General features: G+C 34.4%; 2 protein-coding genes across 4 annotated transcripts in view; both read right to left on the bottom strand.

Moving 5' to 3' along the window:
- Nucleotides 1-1,492: 1,492 nt before the first annotated feature.
- ubap2l (ubiquitin associated protein 2-like) overlaps nt 1,493-21,780 on the bottom strand; it is a 99,571-nt gene continuing 79,283 nt past the window's right edge. Inside the window, exon 32 of the transcript XR_009434440.1 lies at nt 1,493-1,510. The gene's annotated coding sequence lies outside the window, so the exon portion shown is untranslated. The remainder of the gene's footprint in view (nt 1,511-21,780) is intronic.
- Nucleotides 16,025-21,780, bottom strand: part of LOC132145136 (uncharacterized) — a 28,987-nt gene continuing 23,231 nt past the window's right edge. The window contains exons 1-8 of one of the 3 annotated variants that reach the window (XM_059555903.1): nt 21,410-21,664; nt 18,397-18,605; nt 18,256-18,310; nt 18,045-18,166; nt 17,735-17,961; nt 16,814-16,973; nt 16,499-16,609; nt 16,025-16,205 (exon numbers count right to left, since the gene is read on the bottom strand). In XM_059555903.1, coding sequence (XP_059411886.1) covers nt 16,120-16,205; nt 16,499-16,609; nt 16,814-16,973; nt 17,735-17,961; nt 18,045-18,166; nt 18,256-18,310; nt 18,397-18,605; nt 21,410-21,528 — 1,089 coding nt within the window. In that variant the 5' untranslated portion in view covers nt 21,529-21,664 and the 3' untranslated portion in view covers nt 16,025-16,119. Of the gene's footprint in view, nt 16,206-16,498; nt 16,610-16,813; nt 16,974-17,734; nt 17,962-18,044; nt 18,167-18,255; nt 18,311-18,396; nt 18,606-21,397; nt 21,665-21,780 lie in introns of those variants that run through there. The other 2 variants (XM_059555904.1, XM_059555905.1) reach the window with 2 other exon arrangements.

Below are 21,780 nucleotides of genomic sequence, written 5' to 3'. Positions count from 1 at the left end.
TAAATGTAAGTCAGTGGGAACCATTTTTTTAGTTACCCACATTCTTCGAAATAACTTCATACCTTCCACAGGAGATTTCAGAACAAATAAATGGGAAATAAATTTTGACTGTTTTCGTGTGATGTATGTATGTGGAACATCATGGAAAATTTGTTTCTTCATTATATAAGCCCTTTCATTTTTACCCTCTTAAGTTCTTCTTGCTTTTCTACTTGATTTTTCAGGACTCCAGCAGCTTTATTGAGTCCATCTGTGAAGCTCCCTCCCTTTGGTCACTCATTCATTCTGTGTGTATGTGTGTGTGTGTGTGTGTGTGTGTGTGTGTGTGTGTGTGTGTGTGTGTGTGTGTGTGTGTGGACTAGTCCCAATCCATCCATCTTTGTCTCACTCTTTCCATTCTGTCCACCATCATCCATCTTTCTCTTCCCATGTGCTCCACCTTTATTCTGCCAGTACCTCCTAATTCGTTCTCTTCGTATGTCTTTTTTAAGCCTGAACTCATTCGCATTTGTAGGTATCATAAAGTGTACATTTTTATTTGTATATGCTTAGATATTGAAACATACTGTACATCAACAGACTGCATTAGGTCACACTTTATTTTTAACTGACTTAAGCTTAAATTATCTCCTAATTTGCTAATTATTAATAGTTAATAAGGTAGGTCTAGTTGTTAAGTTTAGGTATTGCGTAGGATTATGGGTGTATAATATGGTCATATAGAATATGTGCTTTGTAAGTACTAATAAAAAGCCAATATTTTAATACCAGGCATGCTAATAAGAAACTAGTGTGAGTTGGTCCCTATACTAAAATGTTAACCAGCATTATTACACATGCTTATTTAGTGATTTGTTTTTAGAAATCGCATAGAACAGCATGATAATGTCAGATTATACAGTAAACCGTCCATTAACTGTTAAATATGATGGGGTTAAACATATTTAATATCATGGTAAATTGTATGTTTATTAACTAACATTAAAAAAGGTGTCTTTAGAAGATATTTCTCATACTCGGTTCATGTTAACAAATTAGATCTTATGGTTAAGTTAAACTCAACTTATAAACTGAAATTTGTAAGACAATTGTGAACTGTAAAAGTGTTCATGTTTTATATGTTGTCAGAAAGATAATAGTGTCCGTTTCAGAATTTGAGACTACTAAAAGTCTGATAAAGAGACTATTTTAAAAATTCATGCCATTTGTACTTAGTATAAATAGTGGTAAACACAGTTTGCAAAAAGTATGAATAGCAAGAAATAGCATCGTGTTTTTACAAAGTGTAAATAGAAGTCATATTTGTAGTAAATATAGACATTTAATCTAATTTATTAAGTTATAAACTTGAAATTTAGAAAAAAAGGTGTTGTCAGTTTGCTAATATTGTAGTATTGTTGAGGTTTTATGCACATGTGCAAAAGCATATGTGAGCCTGAAGCATACTTGAGGTAGAAATATCTGTGAATACTAATGAGATATCACAGTTTTTTCTCTCTCTTTCTTTTCTCTCTAATCTCCCCTGCCATTTTAAAATGATGACAAACACCGGCGCTGCCTCTCAGCTGCTCTTTCTGTACAATCCTCCATCAAACCTTCCCCTCATTTGCACTCATTCCAGTCTTCCTCTGTGTCTCTCAAGGGTCACTCAATAAACACACGCCATTTCTTTTCTTTTCACTTTTTCTTTACCCCTCCCCCATCTCCGTTTGTCTGGCTTCTCATTTTTCCCCTCGGCATCACTCTCTCCATCAGTTTCACATTTGTGTGAATATATTACAATAAACAAGACACACTGATCTGTTGTTTTGTAAGTTGTTTTGTATCATGTCAACCTGTCTCCTTCCTTTCCAGTGCTCCCAGTTAAAAGACAGACAGGGCATTGCCATGGAAACACACAACAGACACAGCTTTCCGTCTAGCGAGGGAGTAATCTGGAAATCAAGATGAGGTGATTCATGGAGCCATAAATAACATCATAAAATGCATGAAAATAACATGTAAAAAAACATTGGTAGCTAAGCTCTATTCGGACGGTAATTGTGTCTCATGGGGATGTAAACTATTGTCAGAATTTTTTTGTATGTCAAGTGCCATATTAAAGTGGATCTTTTTCATCTAAAAAAACTCACTTAATGGTATTGCAGTGAATTTAAATATTTTTTCAATCTAATATCTTTATTGATTTATTGTTGTGTTAATTTGCCTCTTCTGCATGAATGATCAGTCCTCATTAAATGGCAAATAAATAGGAAAGAAAATACACTAGGCCTACTATTTTAAAAGTTTAAGGTCAGTATAAACTTTATTTTATTTTTATTTTTTAAGGACATCAGTACATTTATTTAACATGGATACATCAAACAGATTATTATTATTGTCAAAAGTGACAGTAAAGATTTCGCATCCAAAATAAAAGTTTTTGTTTACATTATGTATGTGTGCTGTGTATATTTATTATGTAGGCTACATATAAATACACACATATGCATGTATATATTTCAGAAAAATATGTTGTTTATATATTAACTATATATATATATTTATTTATAAATATAAATTATATAAATATAATTATAGACATGTAAATACACGTAAATATTTGTAAAATATATACTGTATGTGTGTATTTATATATAAATAATACATATACACAGAACACACGTACAGTACAGACCAAAAGTTTGGAAACATTACTATTTTTAATGTTTTTAAAAAAGTTTCTTCTGCTCATCAAGCCTGCATTTATTTGATCAAAAATAAAGAAAAAATGTAATATTGTGATATATTATTACAATTTAAAATAATTGTTTTTAAAGTTATTATACTTTAAATTATCATTTATTTCTGTGATGCAAAGCTGAATTTTTAGGATCATTATCACATGATCCTTTAGAAATCATTCTAATATGATGATTCATTATCAAAGTTGGAAACAGTTCTGCTGCTTAATATTTTTTCAGAACATGTGATACTTTTTTAGGATACTTTGATGAATAAAAAGCAAAATAAAAAAAAGAAGCTATGTTTTTAAAATATAAATATTTTGTAATAACAATATACACTACTGGTCAGTAATTTGGGGTCAGTAATTTTTTTTGCTTTCTTTTTTTTAACTAAAATCAATACTTTTATTCAGCAAGGATGTGTTAAATTGATAAAAAGTGATATTAAAGAAAATATATTATTAGAATATATATTATTAGATTTTTTTTTTTTTTTTTTTTGAATAAATGCAGTTCTTTTTAACCTTTTATTCATCAAATATATTAGACAGCAGAACTGTTTCCAACACTCATAATAAATCAGAATATTAGAATGATTTCTAAATGATCATGTGATAGACTGGATGTTACATGTGACACTGAAGGCTGGAGTAATGATGCTGAAAATTCAGCTTTGCATCACAGGAATAAATTATTTTTTTAAAGTATATTCAAATAGAAAACTATTGTGTTAAGTTGTAATAATATATCACAATATTACTGTTTTTTCTGTATTTTTGATCAATTAAATGCAGGCTTGATGAGCAGAAGAAACTTCTTTCAAAAACATTAAAAATAGTAATGTTTCCAAACTTTTGGTCTGTACTGTATATATTATGCAAACTAAAACATTTATTTTGGCAGCGATTAATTGCGATTAATCGTTTGACAGCACTAATTTAAACTAAATGCTATTCTTTGAACTTTCTATTTATCAAAGGATCCTGAAAAAAAAGTATCACTGTTTCCACTAAAACTTTAAGCAGCACAACTGTTTTCAACATTGATAATAATGAGAAACGTTTCTTGATCACCAAATCAGCATATTAGAATTTTCACAGTTTGCTAGTTGTACTTTTTATGTTTACTGAAAAAACCTGTTTCTCAAAGCAGTTTAGAGCCATGTTGAATTGATCAACAAGCCATTTCATTATAGCATTTGTATTGGCTGCTCAGTAAACATGGATCGTAACAGCAAACACACTGCGCGATGATCATGCTAAAGTTCTGACATTCCCTGCGTTACATTCGGAAGGGCTCATCTCTATGCCCTAATCCCTTCAAAGGGTTTACCCTCTGGAGTGAGAGGGTTGAGGGGTGTAGGGGACCAAACAACTGTTTCTTGAAGTGCCATTCATCCCATGCCCATAAGGAGGCGCCGTCATCATGGAAAGAATCAGCGCAAAGGATCATGGGGGCCCAAAGTGTCCATTAGTTGTACTCTTCGAAATCCTTCATTCCTAAGGGCAAATTGAAGTGGCCAGTTTTGAGCACGGTTTTGAAACGACCCTTCAATATGTCGCCCATGATTGTTTTCACTCCGAAATGCCCTTCAGAGAGCGATATATCCAGTTTTGAACCCACTGACTGTTAGAAAATGATTGCAGGCTATTTTTGGTCGCAAGACCGTGACAACAGGTGTCTTTGAACCTCTCTCCCTATACAGTACAACATAGGACCACAGTTTAGGAGCCACGATCACAGGAATTGTTTCACGATGCCAATCTTTCATCTGGGATAGCCGAAAATCATCCAGTGTGTAGAAGGCTACAAATAAACCACTAAAACCAGACTGGCACCCACAAACAGAAAAACTCAATTATGGATCTGGATGATCCATTTCACACAGTACAGACATAAAATCTCTAGTGTTTCTGTGTAAGGATGTGAACATTATCACCCTGCTGGTGGATGAAGAAAAACACATTCCAGTTCAAGAAACACAGAAGAAGAGATCTCAGATCTCTCAGGTACTAGGCTGCTTACAACTGCTTAAACAAAACCAAACCATCAACTGATTGATGTTCCACTTTTCTGGTATACCTAAGAAACAGTAATCAATATCAGGTGCTTTGTACGTGACCTGAAGTTTTTTTGGTCTTGCTCAAAATATTTTTTTCTCCTTCAGTATTGTGCCACCCTGGAAGTGTAAGAATATGTGGCTCTTCCACGTATGATGCAAGCCGAGATCAAGAAATGTTCTCACATCCTCCTCTCAAGCTCTCACTCCTCAAGCAAGACTAATCCCTACTGAACTCCCAGAATTCCTCATATTCCAGGATCCCCCGACCCGGTAAAGCCCACATGTGCGCACACACACAGCATCCCTCAAGTGGCACTAATCCTCCTCTTCTCCTGGTTTCATCTCTCTTCTTGCCTCTCCTGTTTTTCTGATCTGTCAGTACCAGAGCAAAACTAATCTTGCCCCCATCCACTTCCTGTGTTGCGCATCAGTCTCTCTCTTCAACCTTATCTCTCAGTTTCCCTCGTCCTCTCCTCTGCTCTCACAGTATGAATGATATTCCAGACACAGTGATAGTTTCAGAAACATTCACTTTTATTGAGCCATATATTTATATTTCTAATTGATTATAAACTGAACAAAACCTTTTTGTATATGCTTAAAAGATGTGGAAGTTCTTAAAATAAACTGATGTTATGTATTAAAGAATTAGCTTTCATACTTATAGATGTATATTAATCCTTCCACATGTATGACATCAGTGACCTAAACAGCTTATGAACCTGTCACGCATTTGTCATCTTTGGTTAAACATCAAAGTATATTCACCTCCATATTTTGGGCTTTTTTAAAGCACCTTTCATCCCCAAAGCCCGTCACCATCCAGCTGCTCAATCAATTTGCAAATCAATTCGTGCAAGTCTATTTATGGCCAAACCAGCTGAAAATCCCCTGCAATATATATTTTTCAATCTGACAGTCTAAGATTGGTGATTGTTGACTGGTTGATTTTTGGCATGTTATAAGGGTGCTTAAAACTCAAAAATGTATGTTTTTAGTGGAGCCAAAAATGTCTGTCTGATACATGTAGAGAAAATTCAAAAACGCATAACCACATATATTGAAAAAGAAAAAAAAATCATGTGGAATAAATAGAAATAATAGAAAACAGTTACTTTGAATATTCTGCATATTAATAATATTTCCACATATTAATAATATGTGTTTTAAAAAACTGGACAGAGCACAATGGAATAGAACAAATACTTTTTTAATTTATTTTACATTTTTTATCTTCTTTTTTTTTTTTTTTTTTTTACTTCCAAAGCATCTCAAATTGTAGCACTCGTAATGTGAAAATGCTAAAAGATCAGATTCTCTAAACTCTAATAAGCATCAAAACATCCAGCACCAGCAAAATTAGCTCTTTTCAATTATTATGTTTGCAAATAATGAAAATAATTATATTTTAAAACATATTTCAACCACAAAGTGACCAGATAATACCAAAATAATAATTTTAGTATTAAACTATGATTTAAATCACACAAATGTTGGATAAAATAAATATATACCTAACCCTAACCATGATACATTTTTAAGGATTATTTGATAAATAGAAAGCTCAAAAGAACAGCATTTAATGGAAATAGAAATATTTGGCAACATTGCAAATGCTATTACTGTCACTTTTGATCAATGTAATGCATCCTGAAAAAAGTATACATTTTTTTCAAAATATATATATTATTATTTTATCATATGGTTTAAGGTTTTTCTTTAAATAATGTGCAAACAAAGTGACTCTTCCCTTGATTGTTTAGCTTTATTGAGTTTTAAATAACCAACCAAACGACTAAAATGTCTTAAAAATGACTTGCGCAGTGGTGCAATGCAGCAACCACCAATTGGATCGGCTAGCATCCAGCAAGACAATGACTTAGTGACCTCCATCAATTTAACAGCTGTCAGGATAAAAGTACTTTTAGACTCCACTTTTTTTTTTTTTCTTTTAAATGCCACCCTTTACTGTTCCTGCAGTCTTAATCAATCACAGCGTGTTTTCAGACCATCCGATCCCTTGTAATAGCTTATCTGACCATACGATCCCTCTGCCTTTTATGATCTCGGCTAATAGCATGTCTGTCCTCTCACTAATCACATGTGTTTTTATATGTCTACGAAACCACATATCTCCCTTTTTCCTCCTCCTTTTCTCTCTAATGTTCCCTAAAGCTTTTCTTCTCTCTCCCACTCATCTTCTTTTGTGTCTGGGGCTCTCTGACAGGCCACGGCGAGCGATCCTGGACCACGAGAGCCGCTTGTCAGCATCCTTCTCTAGCGAAAGTGGATATCGAAGCTGGCCACATAATTACAGTCTTATCTTAGCCATTCATAGCCTCTCATACGCTGACAGGAAATAAAAAGGCTCCAATTAAGCAATTATCTTTAAAGGTGCTGCCTAATGCAGTCATCTGAGCAGCAGAGAGAACTAACCGTAGTGGAGCTAAGATGGGACTTTTTAAATGAACACAAAAAGGGGGACAGCCAGCCCCCTAAACCTGACAAATCTGTCAGGAGAGATACTAAATAGAGACTACTAATGATGAGAACACACACACACACACACACACACGGGTACAAAACCTAGTGAGCAACCCTACACCTTGAAAGGGTTGATCACACAGCATGCATATATGTGCTAAAAAGAAAAGTACAGTGGAATAGAATAAAATGCTCTGGTTTGGAGATTTTTTTATTTATTTATTTTTTTTTTTTTAAGGTTCCTTTTTTTAAACTTGTCACAGCATCTAAAATCATGATGCGAGATACTGAAAGAATACTGAAAGATCTAATTCTATCAACTCTAATAAGCATAAAAATACACAGCTTGAACAAATATGGATAAACCAAGCAATTTTCAATTAGTAACTTTGTAAATAATGAAAACAATATTTCAAAATAATATTTTAAACATACATTAACCAGATAATACTACAGGTTGTGTGTGTGTGTGTGTGTGTGTGTGTGTGTGTGTGTGTGTGTGTGTGTAATCATGTAAAATAATAATTTCAATTAATTATAAAAAAATAAATAAAACCGATTGATAAACTACATTGATAAACAATTTTAATTAATATATAAAAAATTATATATAAATATCAATGATTAATACAGATTAATTAATTTACAAATAGCAGTAATGCATTTTCTTGTTCTATTGTAATATCAAATGTTGGATAAAACAATAAATTTAATAATTTTAAAAGAAATCATTTAATTTATATATATATATATATATATACACACACACACACAGTGGGTATGGAAAGTATTCAGACCCCCTTAAATTTTTCACTCTGTTATATTGCAGCCATCTCAAAATCATTTAAGATCATTTTTTTTCCTCATTAATGTACACACCGCACCCCATATTGTCAGAAAACACAGAATTGTTGAAATTGCACATTTATTAAAAAAGAAAAACTGAAATATCACATGGTCCTAAGTATTCAGACCCAGAGCCGGCCCTAGACCTTTGGGGGCCCTAAGCAAAATTCGGTTGGAGGCCCCTTTGACCATTTTAAGTAAGGCCTAAAGAAAAGCAATGACTACCTTATAACTATACTGTACATATTATATCTACCATGTTATTTTTACATTTTTTAGTCTATTAAATTATGTTTAAATTATTCTATGTATGCTGTATGTTAATTATCTTTTTTACGCTGCTGGTCCTGAGTAAGTATTTTGTTCTTATGTGGCAACATGTACAGAATGACAATAAAAGACCTTGAGTTCTTGAGTTGAGTTCCATGTTTGATGTCTAACAGGAAAATTATGATACCACTGAGCTGAATGGCAGTGCAGTTCAACGAACACACACTGATGAACTTGCTGAATAAGACTGATAAAGTGATTTTCACTGACCTTCAAAGAAACATTTTTAATTGAAACCAGAGTTTAAGAGGCATAAACAACAGCCTATATATAATTTAAATGAAATCGAGCAAATAGAATAACATTTAAATAAAATATTATATATAATAATAAATAGAACATTTAAATGTTTGAATTTTTAAAATAAACAAAATTAACAATAACATCTAAAACACCTCAAACAAGATTAATAGTAACAATAATAAGAATTAGGTAATATTTCAATAGAACTATTAAAATCCATATTTGTGCAGAATGATGTGCTCAAAGCAACATGGAGTCACAGTGTGCAGCGCTGCGCTGCTCAAGTGGGCATTTAAAAGTTCACGGCACAAAGTGAAGAAATGTCGAGCGCACAATTCCTAATGTATATCTGTCCAACAGTTTATTGATCATTTGTTTCTTCACAGTTTTAAATTCCAGTTATTGTGCGTTTGATGCCGATTCATAGTCCTTGTGATGTGTGTGATCTAACAGGCAGACGGTAGCGAGTCGTTTAAAAACAGCAACAAACATAAAATACAAATACACAAAATAAAGTCATTTTATGCAAATCCACAGACCTTTCTAGATCTAGAGATCAAGCATTATAATGTAAATATATCATATGATATATTGGAGAGAGTTTTACCGTGCACGAGACGCGCCCTTTTTGAATAATGTTTATGAATGGAGAATGATTGACGAGGAAAAACGAGTTTCCGTAAACTTTAGTTTACTTTAGTTTAGCGCCCAGTGAGTTCACACACACACACACACACACACACACACACACACACACACACACACACACACACACACACACACACACACACACACACACACACACACACTTTCTTTCCAAAGCGCTCGGGCAGTTGCGCTCAGGGGCGGACTGGCCATCTGAATGAGTGAGTCGATCGCGCGGCCGTGGCCGATATGTTTTGTTTGCATGAGTGTTTTGCCCTCCATCCCTGTTTAGTTTGGTCTACTCCACTGCGTATCTTGAAACACATCCCCTTTAACGTCGTCTATTTTACAGAGAGAGAGAGAGACAGATTTATCCGGTACAGCGAATTTCTCTGAGCAGCAGGCCACTGTATAGCCTACGTTCACTTAAAACATAACCGACTGTGTTTACGAGAATACTTGCAGAAACAATTATTTTTAGAGTGACTCTAGGGGGCCCTCTGCTGGCTACGGGGCCGGCTCTGTTCAGACCCTTTGCTCAGTATTTAGTAGATCACCCTTTTGATCTAATACAGCCAGGAGTCTTTTTGGGAAAGATGCAACAAGTTTTTCACACCTGGAATTGGGGATCCTCTCCCATTCCTCCTTGCAGATCCTCTCCAGTTCTGTCAGGTTGGATGGTAAACATTGGTGAACAGCCATTTTCAGGTCTCTCCAGAGATGCTCAATTGGGTTTAAGTCAGGGCTCTGAACTCAAGAACTCAAGGCTCAAGAACTGTCACGGAGTTGTTGTGGAGCCACTCCTTCGTTATTTTAGCTGTGTCCGCTTAGGGTCATTGTCTTGTTGGAAGTTGAACCTTCGGCCCAGTCGGAGGTCCTGAGCACTCTGGAGAAGGTTTTTGTGCAGGATATCCCTGTACTTGGCCGCATTCATCTTTCCTTGATTGCAACCAGTCGTCCTGTCTCTGCAGCTGAAAAACACCCCCACAGCATGATGCTGCCACCACCATGCTTCACTGTTGGGACTGTATTGGAGAGGAGATGAGCAGTGCCTGGTTTTCTCCACACATACCGCTTAGAATTAAGGCCAAAAAGTTCTATCTTGGTCTCATCAGACCAGAGAATCCTTCAGGTGTTTTAGCAAACTCCATGAAGGCTTTCATTTGTCTTGCACTGAGGAGAGGCTTCCATCAGGCCACTCTGCCATAAAGCCCCGACTGGTGGAGGGCTGCAGTGATGGTTGACTTTCTACAACTTTCTCCCACCTCCAGAAAGCATCTCTGGAGCTCAGCTGCAGTGATCTTTGGGTTCTTCTTTACCTCTCTCATCAAGGCTCTTCTCCCGATAGTTCAGTTTGGCCAGATGGTCAGCTCTAGGAAGGGTTCTGGTCATCCCAAACGTTGTCCATTTAAGGATTATGGAGGCTACTGTGCTCTTAGGAACCTTAAGTGCAGCAGAAATTGTTTTGCAACCTTGGCCAGATCTGTGCCTTGCCTCAATTCTGTCTCTGAGCTCTTCAGGCAGTTCCTTTGACCTCATGATTCTCATTTGCTCTGACATGCACTGTGAGCTGTAAGGTCTTATATAGACAGGTGTGTGGCTTTCCTAATCAAGTCCAATCAGTATAATCAAACACAGCTGGACTCAAATGAAGGTGTAGAACCATCTCAAGGATGATCAGAAGAAATGGACAGCACCTGAGTTAAATATATGAGTGTCACAGCTGAATACTTAGGACCAAGTAATATTTCATTTTTTCCTTTTTAATACATCTGCATAAATGTCAACAATTCTGTGTTTTTCTGTCAATATGAGGTGCTGTTTGTACATTAATGAGGGAAAAAATTAACTTAAATTATTTTAGCAAATGGCTGCAATATAACAAAGAGTGGGATTTAAGGGGGTCTGAATACCTTCCATACCCACTATATATATATATATATATATATATATATATATTGACACTAGACATTACCAAAATAATATTTTTAAATAATTATTTAAATCACATAAATAATGGAGACAGATTTTTTATTGTTGTTAATTTAGAAAAAAATAGCGGTAGTAATTGCATTTTTATTAATAATCTATTTTAATTTCAAATATTTGGTAAAAAAAAAAGTTTTTCAATATTTTAACCACAGTAGCAGTAACTAGACATTTATCAAGATAATTTTTTAAATAATTATTTGACTTGATAAACATTAGGTAAAATAATGAGCCATATACACTAATACATTTTTGACTACAGAACTATTTTTAATTGATTTGTTTGAATCAGTTGCATCAGTTTATAATAATAATTTCTTTTTGTTGCAATGCATTTTTTTTTTTTTGATTGCTGTTCTCTATGAACGATACTTTCTTTGTATTTGACAGAACAAATTTTAAAAGCCAGCATAATGTCCTTTCTTTGAATATAAAGTAGACGGTTCGCTAGATTTTAAACAGACCTGCAATTAGAGGCAAAAACTGTACCGTGATATTTGACAGACACTTGTGATCAAAAGTATAGATGATGACAGCCAATTGAAAGGAAGCCATTAAGCGCACATTCAGACAAACAAAGCCGCCGTTCCTCTTGGCTCATGTCCCTGTATCTGACAGCAGCGAGACACTAAATAGTTCTGTTGTTTTTGTTGTTTTCTCTTTGCTCTTCCTCACCCCTGTCTCCTCTTCCTGCCTTACACTTCCTCCCTCCTGCTAGTCATTATAGACATTTTCTCTCTAATTGATCCCCTCTTCTTCTTGATGTCTTTCTGTCTGCTGTGTGTCACTTCTAATGGTCAACTGCCCCCAGTATCACACAATCCTACCTACAACAACACAGTCTCGCTCTCTTTTTTCAAACATAAATGTATCCATCGTTTTTGTCACCATCCTACTAGCTTTCTATTTTCTTTTTAGCTTGCCACATAAATGGTCCCGTCACCCCGGCCCCCTCTGTGCTCTTTCATCACTGGACTGAAGGAGATGCAGCTTTGATGTTAAAGGGGGGTCTGGTATGTTCTTGGTTTGTGTCTTTCACATTAGCAGACCACAGAACACTGGACATTAAAAAGACACAAACCTGGAGAAAAACTAGATGAAAGAAATGTGTGGGATCAGCTATACACATGTTTCAATACAACAAAAATACATAAACAAGAAAAAAGGAAAAAGAAATGGAATAAATAATAATATTAGTTATAATATTGATATTCATATTTTAGGCTTCTTTTATTCTGTAACTTAATAACATTTTAGATATTTAAATAATATATTATATTTTGATATACATAGCAAAAGTATGGGATCAATATGATTTTTTATGTTTTTCTTGTGTTCGTCAAGGCTGCATTTATTTGAACAAAAATACAGAAAAAAACAGTAATATTGTGAAATATTCTTGCAATTAAAAATAACGGTTTTCTGTTAACATAAATATTGTGATGCAATGCTGAATTTTCATCACTCATTACACCAGTCTTCAGTGTCAAAAGATCCTTTATCAATTATTTTTAATGTTCTGATTTACTATCATTTGAGATTAAATGGCGTTTTCAAATTGAAAATTGTTGTGGGGTTTTTGTTCTCTTTTGTTTTTGTTTGTTTTTTTAATCTGGGATATTTTTTCCAGGGTTCTTTGAAGAATCAGAAGTTCAACAGAACAGCATTTATTTAGCGTAGAAATCTTTTGTAACAATATACACTAACGTTAAATGTTTGGGGTCAGTTATTTATATTTTTAATTCAGCACAAATATGTTAAATTGATAAAAAAGTGATTATATTGTTAAAAAGAAATATCATTCTATTTCTACTTTTCACCAAAGGATCCTGTAAAAAGTATCACAGGTTCCAAAAAAAATAAAAAATAAAATTTAGAAGCACAACTGTTTTTAACATTCATAATAATGAAGAAATATTGAAGAAATGTTTATTGAACTCCAAATCAGCATATTGGAATGATTCCTGAAGGATCATGTGACACTGAAGACTGGGGTAATGATGCTGAAAATTCAGCTTTGCAACAGAGAAATAAATGACATTTTAAAATGTATTAAATTAAAACAGTAAATTGTAATAATATTTCACATTATTTTTTTTTTGCTGTATTTTAATTAATAAAATGTAGCCGTGATTAGCATGAGACCTCAAACTTTTAAACTTGGTGGAGTCATGTGCATATTTCCAGATCTCAAAACTCTGTGTGCTTACATAATTTAAATTTCAGTTTAATAAACCTAAAGAGCTCAGTTTAGAAACATGTGCATAGTACAGTCATGCTGTGTACAGTCTCACCTCAGGCAAATCATTAGCACTTTCTGGTTAATTATCCTCAGTGTGGCACCTGTCAGGTGACAGTCTGAAGAAAACGATTCAATATAACCACCACACACTGACTCAAGGCTAATCAATAGAGTGGTCTCCAAGTCCTTCCTGGTGTCATAGCGAGGCCAGTGAAAGCTCTGCCGTCTCCTGGATCAATACAGACTCAGGCTCCATTTAAACATCTTTTTTAACCCGCCGTCACAGTGTGATGCAGCCATTTGTGGAAATGAAATGACTTCTAGCAAGAGGGGCACCTTGTTTGACATAAAGAACGGTCAAGCGCTTCGATCCATCCGAGTGAAATATTGTGTTGTAAGGAGGGCTTAATGACGAGCCCTTTGAAAGGAAATCAGAAGCTAAATGTGAAGTGCTAGTCAATATTCACTATCTATTACTCTGACTTACAGATCTTCTCTGTGACTCTTATCAGCCAATGCCTTTTAAAGCTAAAAAGGAAAGATCAGAGTAGTTCAACATCCATTTGCTCTGTATTTACATTTTAGCTTTATCTTCATAATAGGGGGGGAGCTACTCTTGAATAGTATGTCTGTTTCACAAAATCAAGGTGCAATACAATGATGTGTGATAGATTCTAATTTATATTTGGTTATGAAATCATTTAAGTGTAAGTGCTTTGACACATCAAGAGGCAAGTTAAGAATCAGAGATCCATTAAGATTACTTCAGACAAAAACAGGTCACAGGCTTCAGGATCAATAGGCAGTGGCCAATTTAGGAGACTTTATATTTAGCAGGGTCAGAAATGAACTCTGGGTGATATCTGCCCCCTGAAAATAAATCCAACGTCATTTTTTACATTTGTAAAGGCAGTTTATATAATTACTATATTAACTGTATTGTTCTTGCCTGTAATGTCAAATACTTACGGTAAATGTAACCTGTTACTTCAGTGAGTTTAAACTATTACTAATAAAAAAAAACTGTTAAAATTGCCTATAAATTATATTTAAAAAATGTTTTCAGAAATTAATTAAAAAAAAAACAAGAGCTAATTAAAAGGCAAGGCTACTATTCTGACTTTGTGGGGCATTTTGCCACAAGACCCCGTTAATTTCCCATCCTGATATGCAGCATCCAGAACTAATTTATCAAAGATATATTTAGTTGATTGTTGACAGTAAATATCAGCAGCACTCCTGTGTAAGTGTTTGACCCATCCTCTCACCCCATCTCCTAATGTCTCATTTATACTTAGAAATCAAGTTATATTGTTGTGCCCTAACATAGTTTATCAAGAAAATATATCATATATAATCACAATTTTGTTTCTAGAATTATTCAATTTATTATCAAATTGTTAATAAAAGCCATAGAAAGACTAGTATTATGTTCCTTATGTGATATACAGTATAATATAATACAGTGCACGATAGTGGAAAACTGTTATAAGGGGGAAATCACTGTTTACAACAATCAGCTGCTGACTTTATGAGGTTAGACTTCCCTCAAGTGGAAGAAACAAGGTAATGTGCTTTAGAAACAATTGATTATTTGAACACTTCGCTCTGCTTGAGATAGACACATAAAAAGCATAAGCGTCAGTCCAGACTAGATTTGAACATTTTAATTATGAATGAAATGTGAATATGGTTATTTAAAAAGTCCTAATCGGTTTAAATGCTACACCATAAACAGATATTTATATATTTATAACGTAAACATGGCGGATCGCATTCATACTCAACGAGATTTGGCTGTATAGTACGTGCTCGTTAAGTAAGTATTTATTGAAATTAAGTGCCTACTCATTGAGTATGCGATTTCGGAAGCAGCATGTCACTAACCAAACACTTCACATAATATAATCTCAGTACAGTTTTACAAAAAGAAAACAAAATGAGCTCATGTGTAATAACGGTTGAGTCTTGTTTAAAAGTTGTTGTTTTTTCTTTCTTTTTTCAATTTGATATGATGGAATTCAGTGCTGAATCGCCAGCAGGTGTCAGAATGCCATCCAGAATCACTGGGATGAACAAGAGCCAGCAAAAACTATTGATTTTAAACATAAATACAATAGAGTTTCACTATTGTAAGATAAGTTATCTAACAAGCAAAAGATCACTGTTAAAGAGAGGATATATAATCTGTAATTCTGATTTATTTTGAATGGAATAATCACATGTAATTTAATGAATCCCTGGCAACGACAGATATAGCCTAAAAAGCTATTTACAAAATGCTGTTTTAATATTGAGGAAGTAAAGTTTATTGGCTCAAACAAACATGCTAATTCCACTACTGTCACACAGCTGAAAAACATGGCAATTCATGCAGTAATGTCACAGGGATTTCTCAATATTTGACTATTTATTTTACAGATAAAGGGTGAGAAAAATGATATTACCACAATTTGAAAAGTTTTTTCTTTTTTAAGTAATAAAAAATATAAAATAACATACAGTACTTTGTAAAAATTTGTCATTTTGTCTGCATGACCTGTGATTCATAATCAAATGCTATCGAAATCATCCCATGATATCTCTGGGTGGTCGTCCATCAGCGTGGGAATCACATTTGGGATCTCAAGCCCAAGACCTGCAGCAGGGAAGTAGGTAATTATAAAAAACGTACTATACCATGTTGATTAAACAACATATTATTATTTTCTATGGAGTTGACCATTAAATGGCAAAAAAAATGTGCTCTACAGTATACTAATTTGGTAAGCACTTTGTATCTAGCATTCAACATTGCATGAATTTCTGAAAAATTACAGATTGAGCTTAAAATGAAATAGAAGAAGTCCTTGTCAGTATGTCAGGAGCTCATCTGTATTTAAAAAATAAAAATAGTCCTATGGGCCTATTCATATAAATTCTGTTGCTCACCTGCTTGCTCTCTTGCTCTCTTCCGACCGAGTCGATCAGCTGTGTAACTCAGATGCTTTTTTATTTCCGTTTCACAGTCGACCCTGGTTACACTTCGTTTTAATGCAGCCTCTGAAAGAGGAACCTTGATGATGAATGAATTCATACTCTGAGCTGAAGACAGTTTATACACTCTTACGGTCAAATTGGTCTCAGAGTTCTTTTTTACCCTTAGCTATAGAAGATTTCATTTGAAAGGAAAGATTGCAGACAAAATATGAATAAAATAAAAACATTTTTGGAATGTGGGAAGTGTTCATGCCGCGGTGAGTTTACCTCTGATCACATCTGCTAAAGTCAGCTGAGAGAAGGGTTTCTTATTTCCTTTCCCTATCCAGTTGAATTCCTTAGCCAGATCATCTGTTAGGACATGTAGCATTATGTTCTTAATCACATCCCTGTTTCCAAAACCTCCAAGTCCTGACAAATATTTTACCTGTGAAGAAAACACTTTTTATATATACTGTAGTTGTAATTGGTCAATCACTGCATTGAACGATCAAGAATTATCTCAAGTATAAATGTAAATGCCAATAGAGGCTATTTACAACTAAGTGCAAATAGTGATGGATGCTATTTACACTATAAGTGCAAATAGCAATGGATTCTGTTTTCACTTAGTATATATAGAAATCATTGCTATATACACTTTTGTAAGTGTAAATAGAATATATTGCAGTATTTTTAACAATATGCTATTTACACTAAGTAACAATTATTGCAAAAAGTGGCAATTATCTGCACCTCAGTATTATAGTACATTATAAAACAGTATGCAGTAATAACGTATTGAGTTTAAATTATAATTTTAATTCAAATCATTAAATTAATGCCACCTTATTGAGACAATAAATCCCTCCCTAAACCTACCCTAACCCTACCCGATATTTTATTTTCAACTTTTTGATTTTTTCCTTAATTATTTTTGAAAATAATTTCCGTTCCGATGTGATATGAGATTTGAAAAGGAAGGGGAAAAAAGTTTGGTAAAAGGGGGATTCGAACCCAGTACGCACTTTACTATACCACTGAAGCTGACGATTGTTTGCTGTATGTTATACAATCACTATAACACATTTGTGGGTGGAGCTAGTATATATAGCCTCTTTTTTGCACTCAGTGTAAATAGACACTCTGTTTGTTTATTCTGTAAATAGTTGTGAAACAAGAGGGACATCAAATGCTGTGTCGACTTACATATTCTTTGCGTGTTTTTGTGGTTTTGAGCTCCCTTTCACTTCTCTCCATATCTTCAAAGGTTCTAAGAGGCAGATTTAGTCTTGTTTTAACTTCCTTGGGTGGAACGTAAGTACTGCTGGGTACCTCAGGAGCTGTATTGTCTTTGAGTAGTTTCTTTAACATAGCAGAGTTTTCCTGAACTGTGCTCTTGATGTCTCTCAGCATTTGGAGGAGCTCATCCTTGTCTGTTGTGTAAAATGAGTTGTGATGTAATTACAGAAAAGAAAACAAATTCTCAAACTGATTATGACAAAATAAGTCAACTCACCATCAGCTGACATTCTGGATGTAGATGCAGGTGATGCAGGAGCAAGTTGGTGTTTTGCTTGAGTGCTTTCAATTCTTTGTCTTTTTAATATTGGAGAGAATCCAGTAGCTAACAGATATCGCCTTTATTTGAAAATGGACAATACTTTAATAAAATGTTAAAATAAACTATGAATGCTTTGACTTTGCAAATGCAAATGTCTTTTACATACCGTTCTTTCTGTTCTTCAATCGTTTTTTGCTCATCTTTTGCCTTTTCAAAAGTGACTGTAATAAGATAAATATTTAATATTGGTGAGAATTTAGTACAAAATGCCATATTAAAAACAATTATTTTAAATAGTGACCATTACCAAATTCTCTGTGAAAGCTAATATTTAATTTCTCCCATGGTTTCCCTCCTGTTTCTGGTTTCATTCTGTTCTGAACAGCTTCTGTGCACTTCTCTGGTGATTTGAATGGAGGCCAGTAACATTGTTTCTTTTCTGAGCTCAACCAGTGTGATGGTGCCACCATCACCTCATCTGAGTCCTGCAGAGTAACAACTGCATACATGGTCAGTCTAGTGAAGGGAGTTAAACAAACAAAAACAAGTTTAGCTCTGATTGAAAAATAAATATGCTCAGTTTTACAGCAATTTTGATCCATAACAAAATTTACCAATCAAAACATCTCAAGCTGACTAAGGATGTATTTGTTTTGTCAGAAAATAAATCTGATTACTCAACTTTTTAACTATTTTACCAATTTATTTTATTAAATTTTTTTCTCCGTTATCTAGATTAGATTAGCCTTGTGTTCATAGGTTTGTGAACCTATTATGAAACAATTTCACTCAAAATGTGGTCGGTCTTCTAAGTGTGCTTTTACACCAGCACTTGTGGTGTGCACCTTGGTTCATTTGGCATCAGAGTTCAATTTGTTTAGATAATGTAAATGCTGTTTTAAAAAGCTGCGACGCCACAAACCATACCCACCTAAAAACGGTGGTCTGGTTCATTTCTGATGTAACTGCATACTACAGTAAATCATGGAAGTTAAACGCTGTTTGATGACATGGATTGGTCCAACTACATACAGTATCTGTATGCTTTCTTGCTCTCTTTCCTGACAAGTGTGACTAACATGCTGCAAACCGAGTTCTTTTGAACCTTTGATAGTTCCCTGTCAAAACAAAGAGTGATGGGCATAGGAACATTTTGTTTTATATTTTGAGATCATTACTGAGATTTTGAGTTTTAAACATTCTGGTATCCATAAATATTGCTTTGCTTTTGTTGTATTCTTTGTACAAAGTTAATTTCGTCATGGGGTATTAGGTTTGGTACAGGGGCGGAGCTAGGGGGTGGCCAGGGGTGGCCATGGCCAACATGGAAATAATCACGGCCACCCCACTGGCCACCCCGATCGTAATTGCGATATATTATAAATAATAATAATAGTTTCTTAGAGTTTGATCAAAATGACCTTGATCGATCATGGCAAAATGATTACGTTCGGACTGCGAAACTATCGCGACAGTTGAATCACTTGTCACTTACAGGCAAATGCGCTATCGCGAGTTACAGTTCGATTTAGTGACGTGTTTGTAAATGAAGATCAGCGCAGACAAAGGCTGCAGACAGCACACCTTGTTTGTTATCTTTATTTTATAAGTGCACAAAGTTTTGTTGTTATTATGTCTGTATACAAAAAAGTAGACCCTTTACGTATTCGATTGATGTATTGCTCTTATCTGTACGATCAAAACTGAAAGTGTAATTTAAGTTCTTTTCGGGGTTATCAGGAGAAAATGACTCATAACGCGTATCCGCGTTAATAGACTCCAGAGGGTTAGATAAAATATTATCTTAGTTCCGTTCAACTATTTGTGTCTGAAGTTTTATCATTGTCCTGTGTAACAAACAGGTAACGTAGGAAGCAGTTAACTTAGCTAGCTTCATATTAGCTGACTCGGATGGTCAAAACTATGTTTATTTATCTCTGAATATATAGCTCTGAATATATACCAATATAATTACTAGCTTCTAAGTCGATTTTATATACAGTACGTTACTTTTCTATGTAAACACGCTAACGTTAGATGGATGTGAATAACCGTTGCGCTCTCATCATATTTTACAGCTTGTAAGTTTGCTGAATTTTCATAGTTTACACTTGAAATAAAATTCACTTCAGTAAATAATTTCTTGTCCTTTTTAAACTTTATTATCATTGGGAGATATGTATTCTGTTTTCAAAGTGAATTTCCTAAGTTTTATTTTATTAAATAACTTGAGGGTGAGTAAGATTATGACGCTCAGGATTTTGGTAAACTTGTTTGTTTGCAAAAATTATGTTTTTTTGTGCCACCCAAAAGTAACTACTGGCCCCTGCCTGGCCACCCCTATGAAGAAATCCTGGCGCCGCCACTGGTTTGGTAGCAGTGTTGTCTTACACTTGTAAGACAGGTTATCACTAGTACTTCCTCCCACAACTGCCAAATCCTGCTTAACAGTTGAACCCAGCCTCCTCTTTTTATCCGCTAATCCACAGTCGGGCCAAACAGTTAATGTTCCATTCAGGGCTGGCATGTGGCAACGTCACTACATGCATTTTGCTAGCACATTTGGATAATAGAATAAATAAGAACTGGTTTAGAATTCTGGGCCAAAAATAGTTTGGCAAAACAAGCTGAAGTGTAAATATAACTTTAAACATTCCTTACCCATCTTACAACTGTTCTTGCTGACAGTAGAAAAGCAGCTTTTTCATTTCATATGTTTGAATAGATACTGTAGAATCATAGGGTATTTACAAATCTTTCTATATATATGTATATATATATATATTTAAATTTTATTGATATATTTTAGATCCCTTAAACCTGCCCCATGCCTAAACATATTTTTTTTTTACAGATCATAAAAAGAATGTCAGAACAGCTGATTTTACATTTTAGATGTTGTTAATACGTTGTTATGGTACTTTTTAGTGTACTTTTTAAATTGTACATAATACACTGACGCTTTATAGAAGATACGTATAAATACTCATGAGATCACATTGCAAAACCATGAGCAGCTTATGTGATGAATCTAAATTTATAAACCAGTGCTGGTTTTCAGTCTTAGTTTTCGAAGTACTTTAAGAAAATCTACTCTAGGAATTCCAGAGATATTAAATATATATGCAGTTTCTTCAGAGGAGAACCAAGTTAAGAATGGACATGAACAAGCTTGTATTGTTTATCTGATTAGTTTCACATTGTTTACTGTCCACAAATCACGCATCAAATACTTGTTGAATAAATTTTAGTTAACTTTAACCTGTTAGTCAGCACCCCCCAGCAGCATAATTTAAAAGAAAAGTTACCTTATATCTCACCGGTCGATGTCTGTAAGGACAGGAGACTGCAGTCGATTCAGCTGTCTAGTGTCAGAGAAAGACTTCAGACCTTGGATCTGATGGATCTGTGGGTGTGGACTTCTGGGTGTTGCTTGCATTTAGTTTTATTCCATAATGTTCTACACCTCAAAGGTTTTTTTAAGCCTTTTAGACTTATTTTCTTAAAGGCAAAATAACTAACAATTTTCGGCAGAGTCACTATTATTTATTAAATCCAGAGCTTTCGTTTTCTGAAAAAGAATAGGTATTGGTTTCACGGGAAATTAAAGTGAAAGCATGTAAAAGTGAAAGCAAATGAATAGTAACCTCCTCGCTTTAGGGCAAATGGAATTGTTCCAGTTCAATGGATG

Source organism: Carassius carassius, chromosome 8 (assembly GCF_963082965.1).
Source record: "Carassius carassius chromosome 8, fCarCar2.1, whole genome shotgun sequence".
Classification (NCBI taxonomy): Eukaryota; Metazoa; Chordata; class Actinopteri; order Cypriniformes; family Cyprinidae; genus Carassius; species Carassius carassius.
Note: the sequence above shows the minus strand (reverse complement) of the source record. Positions and strands in the feature narration are given on the sequence as shown.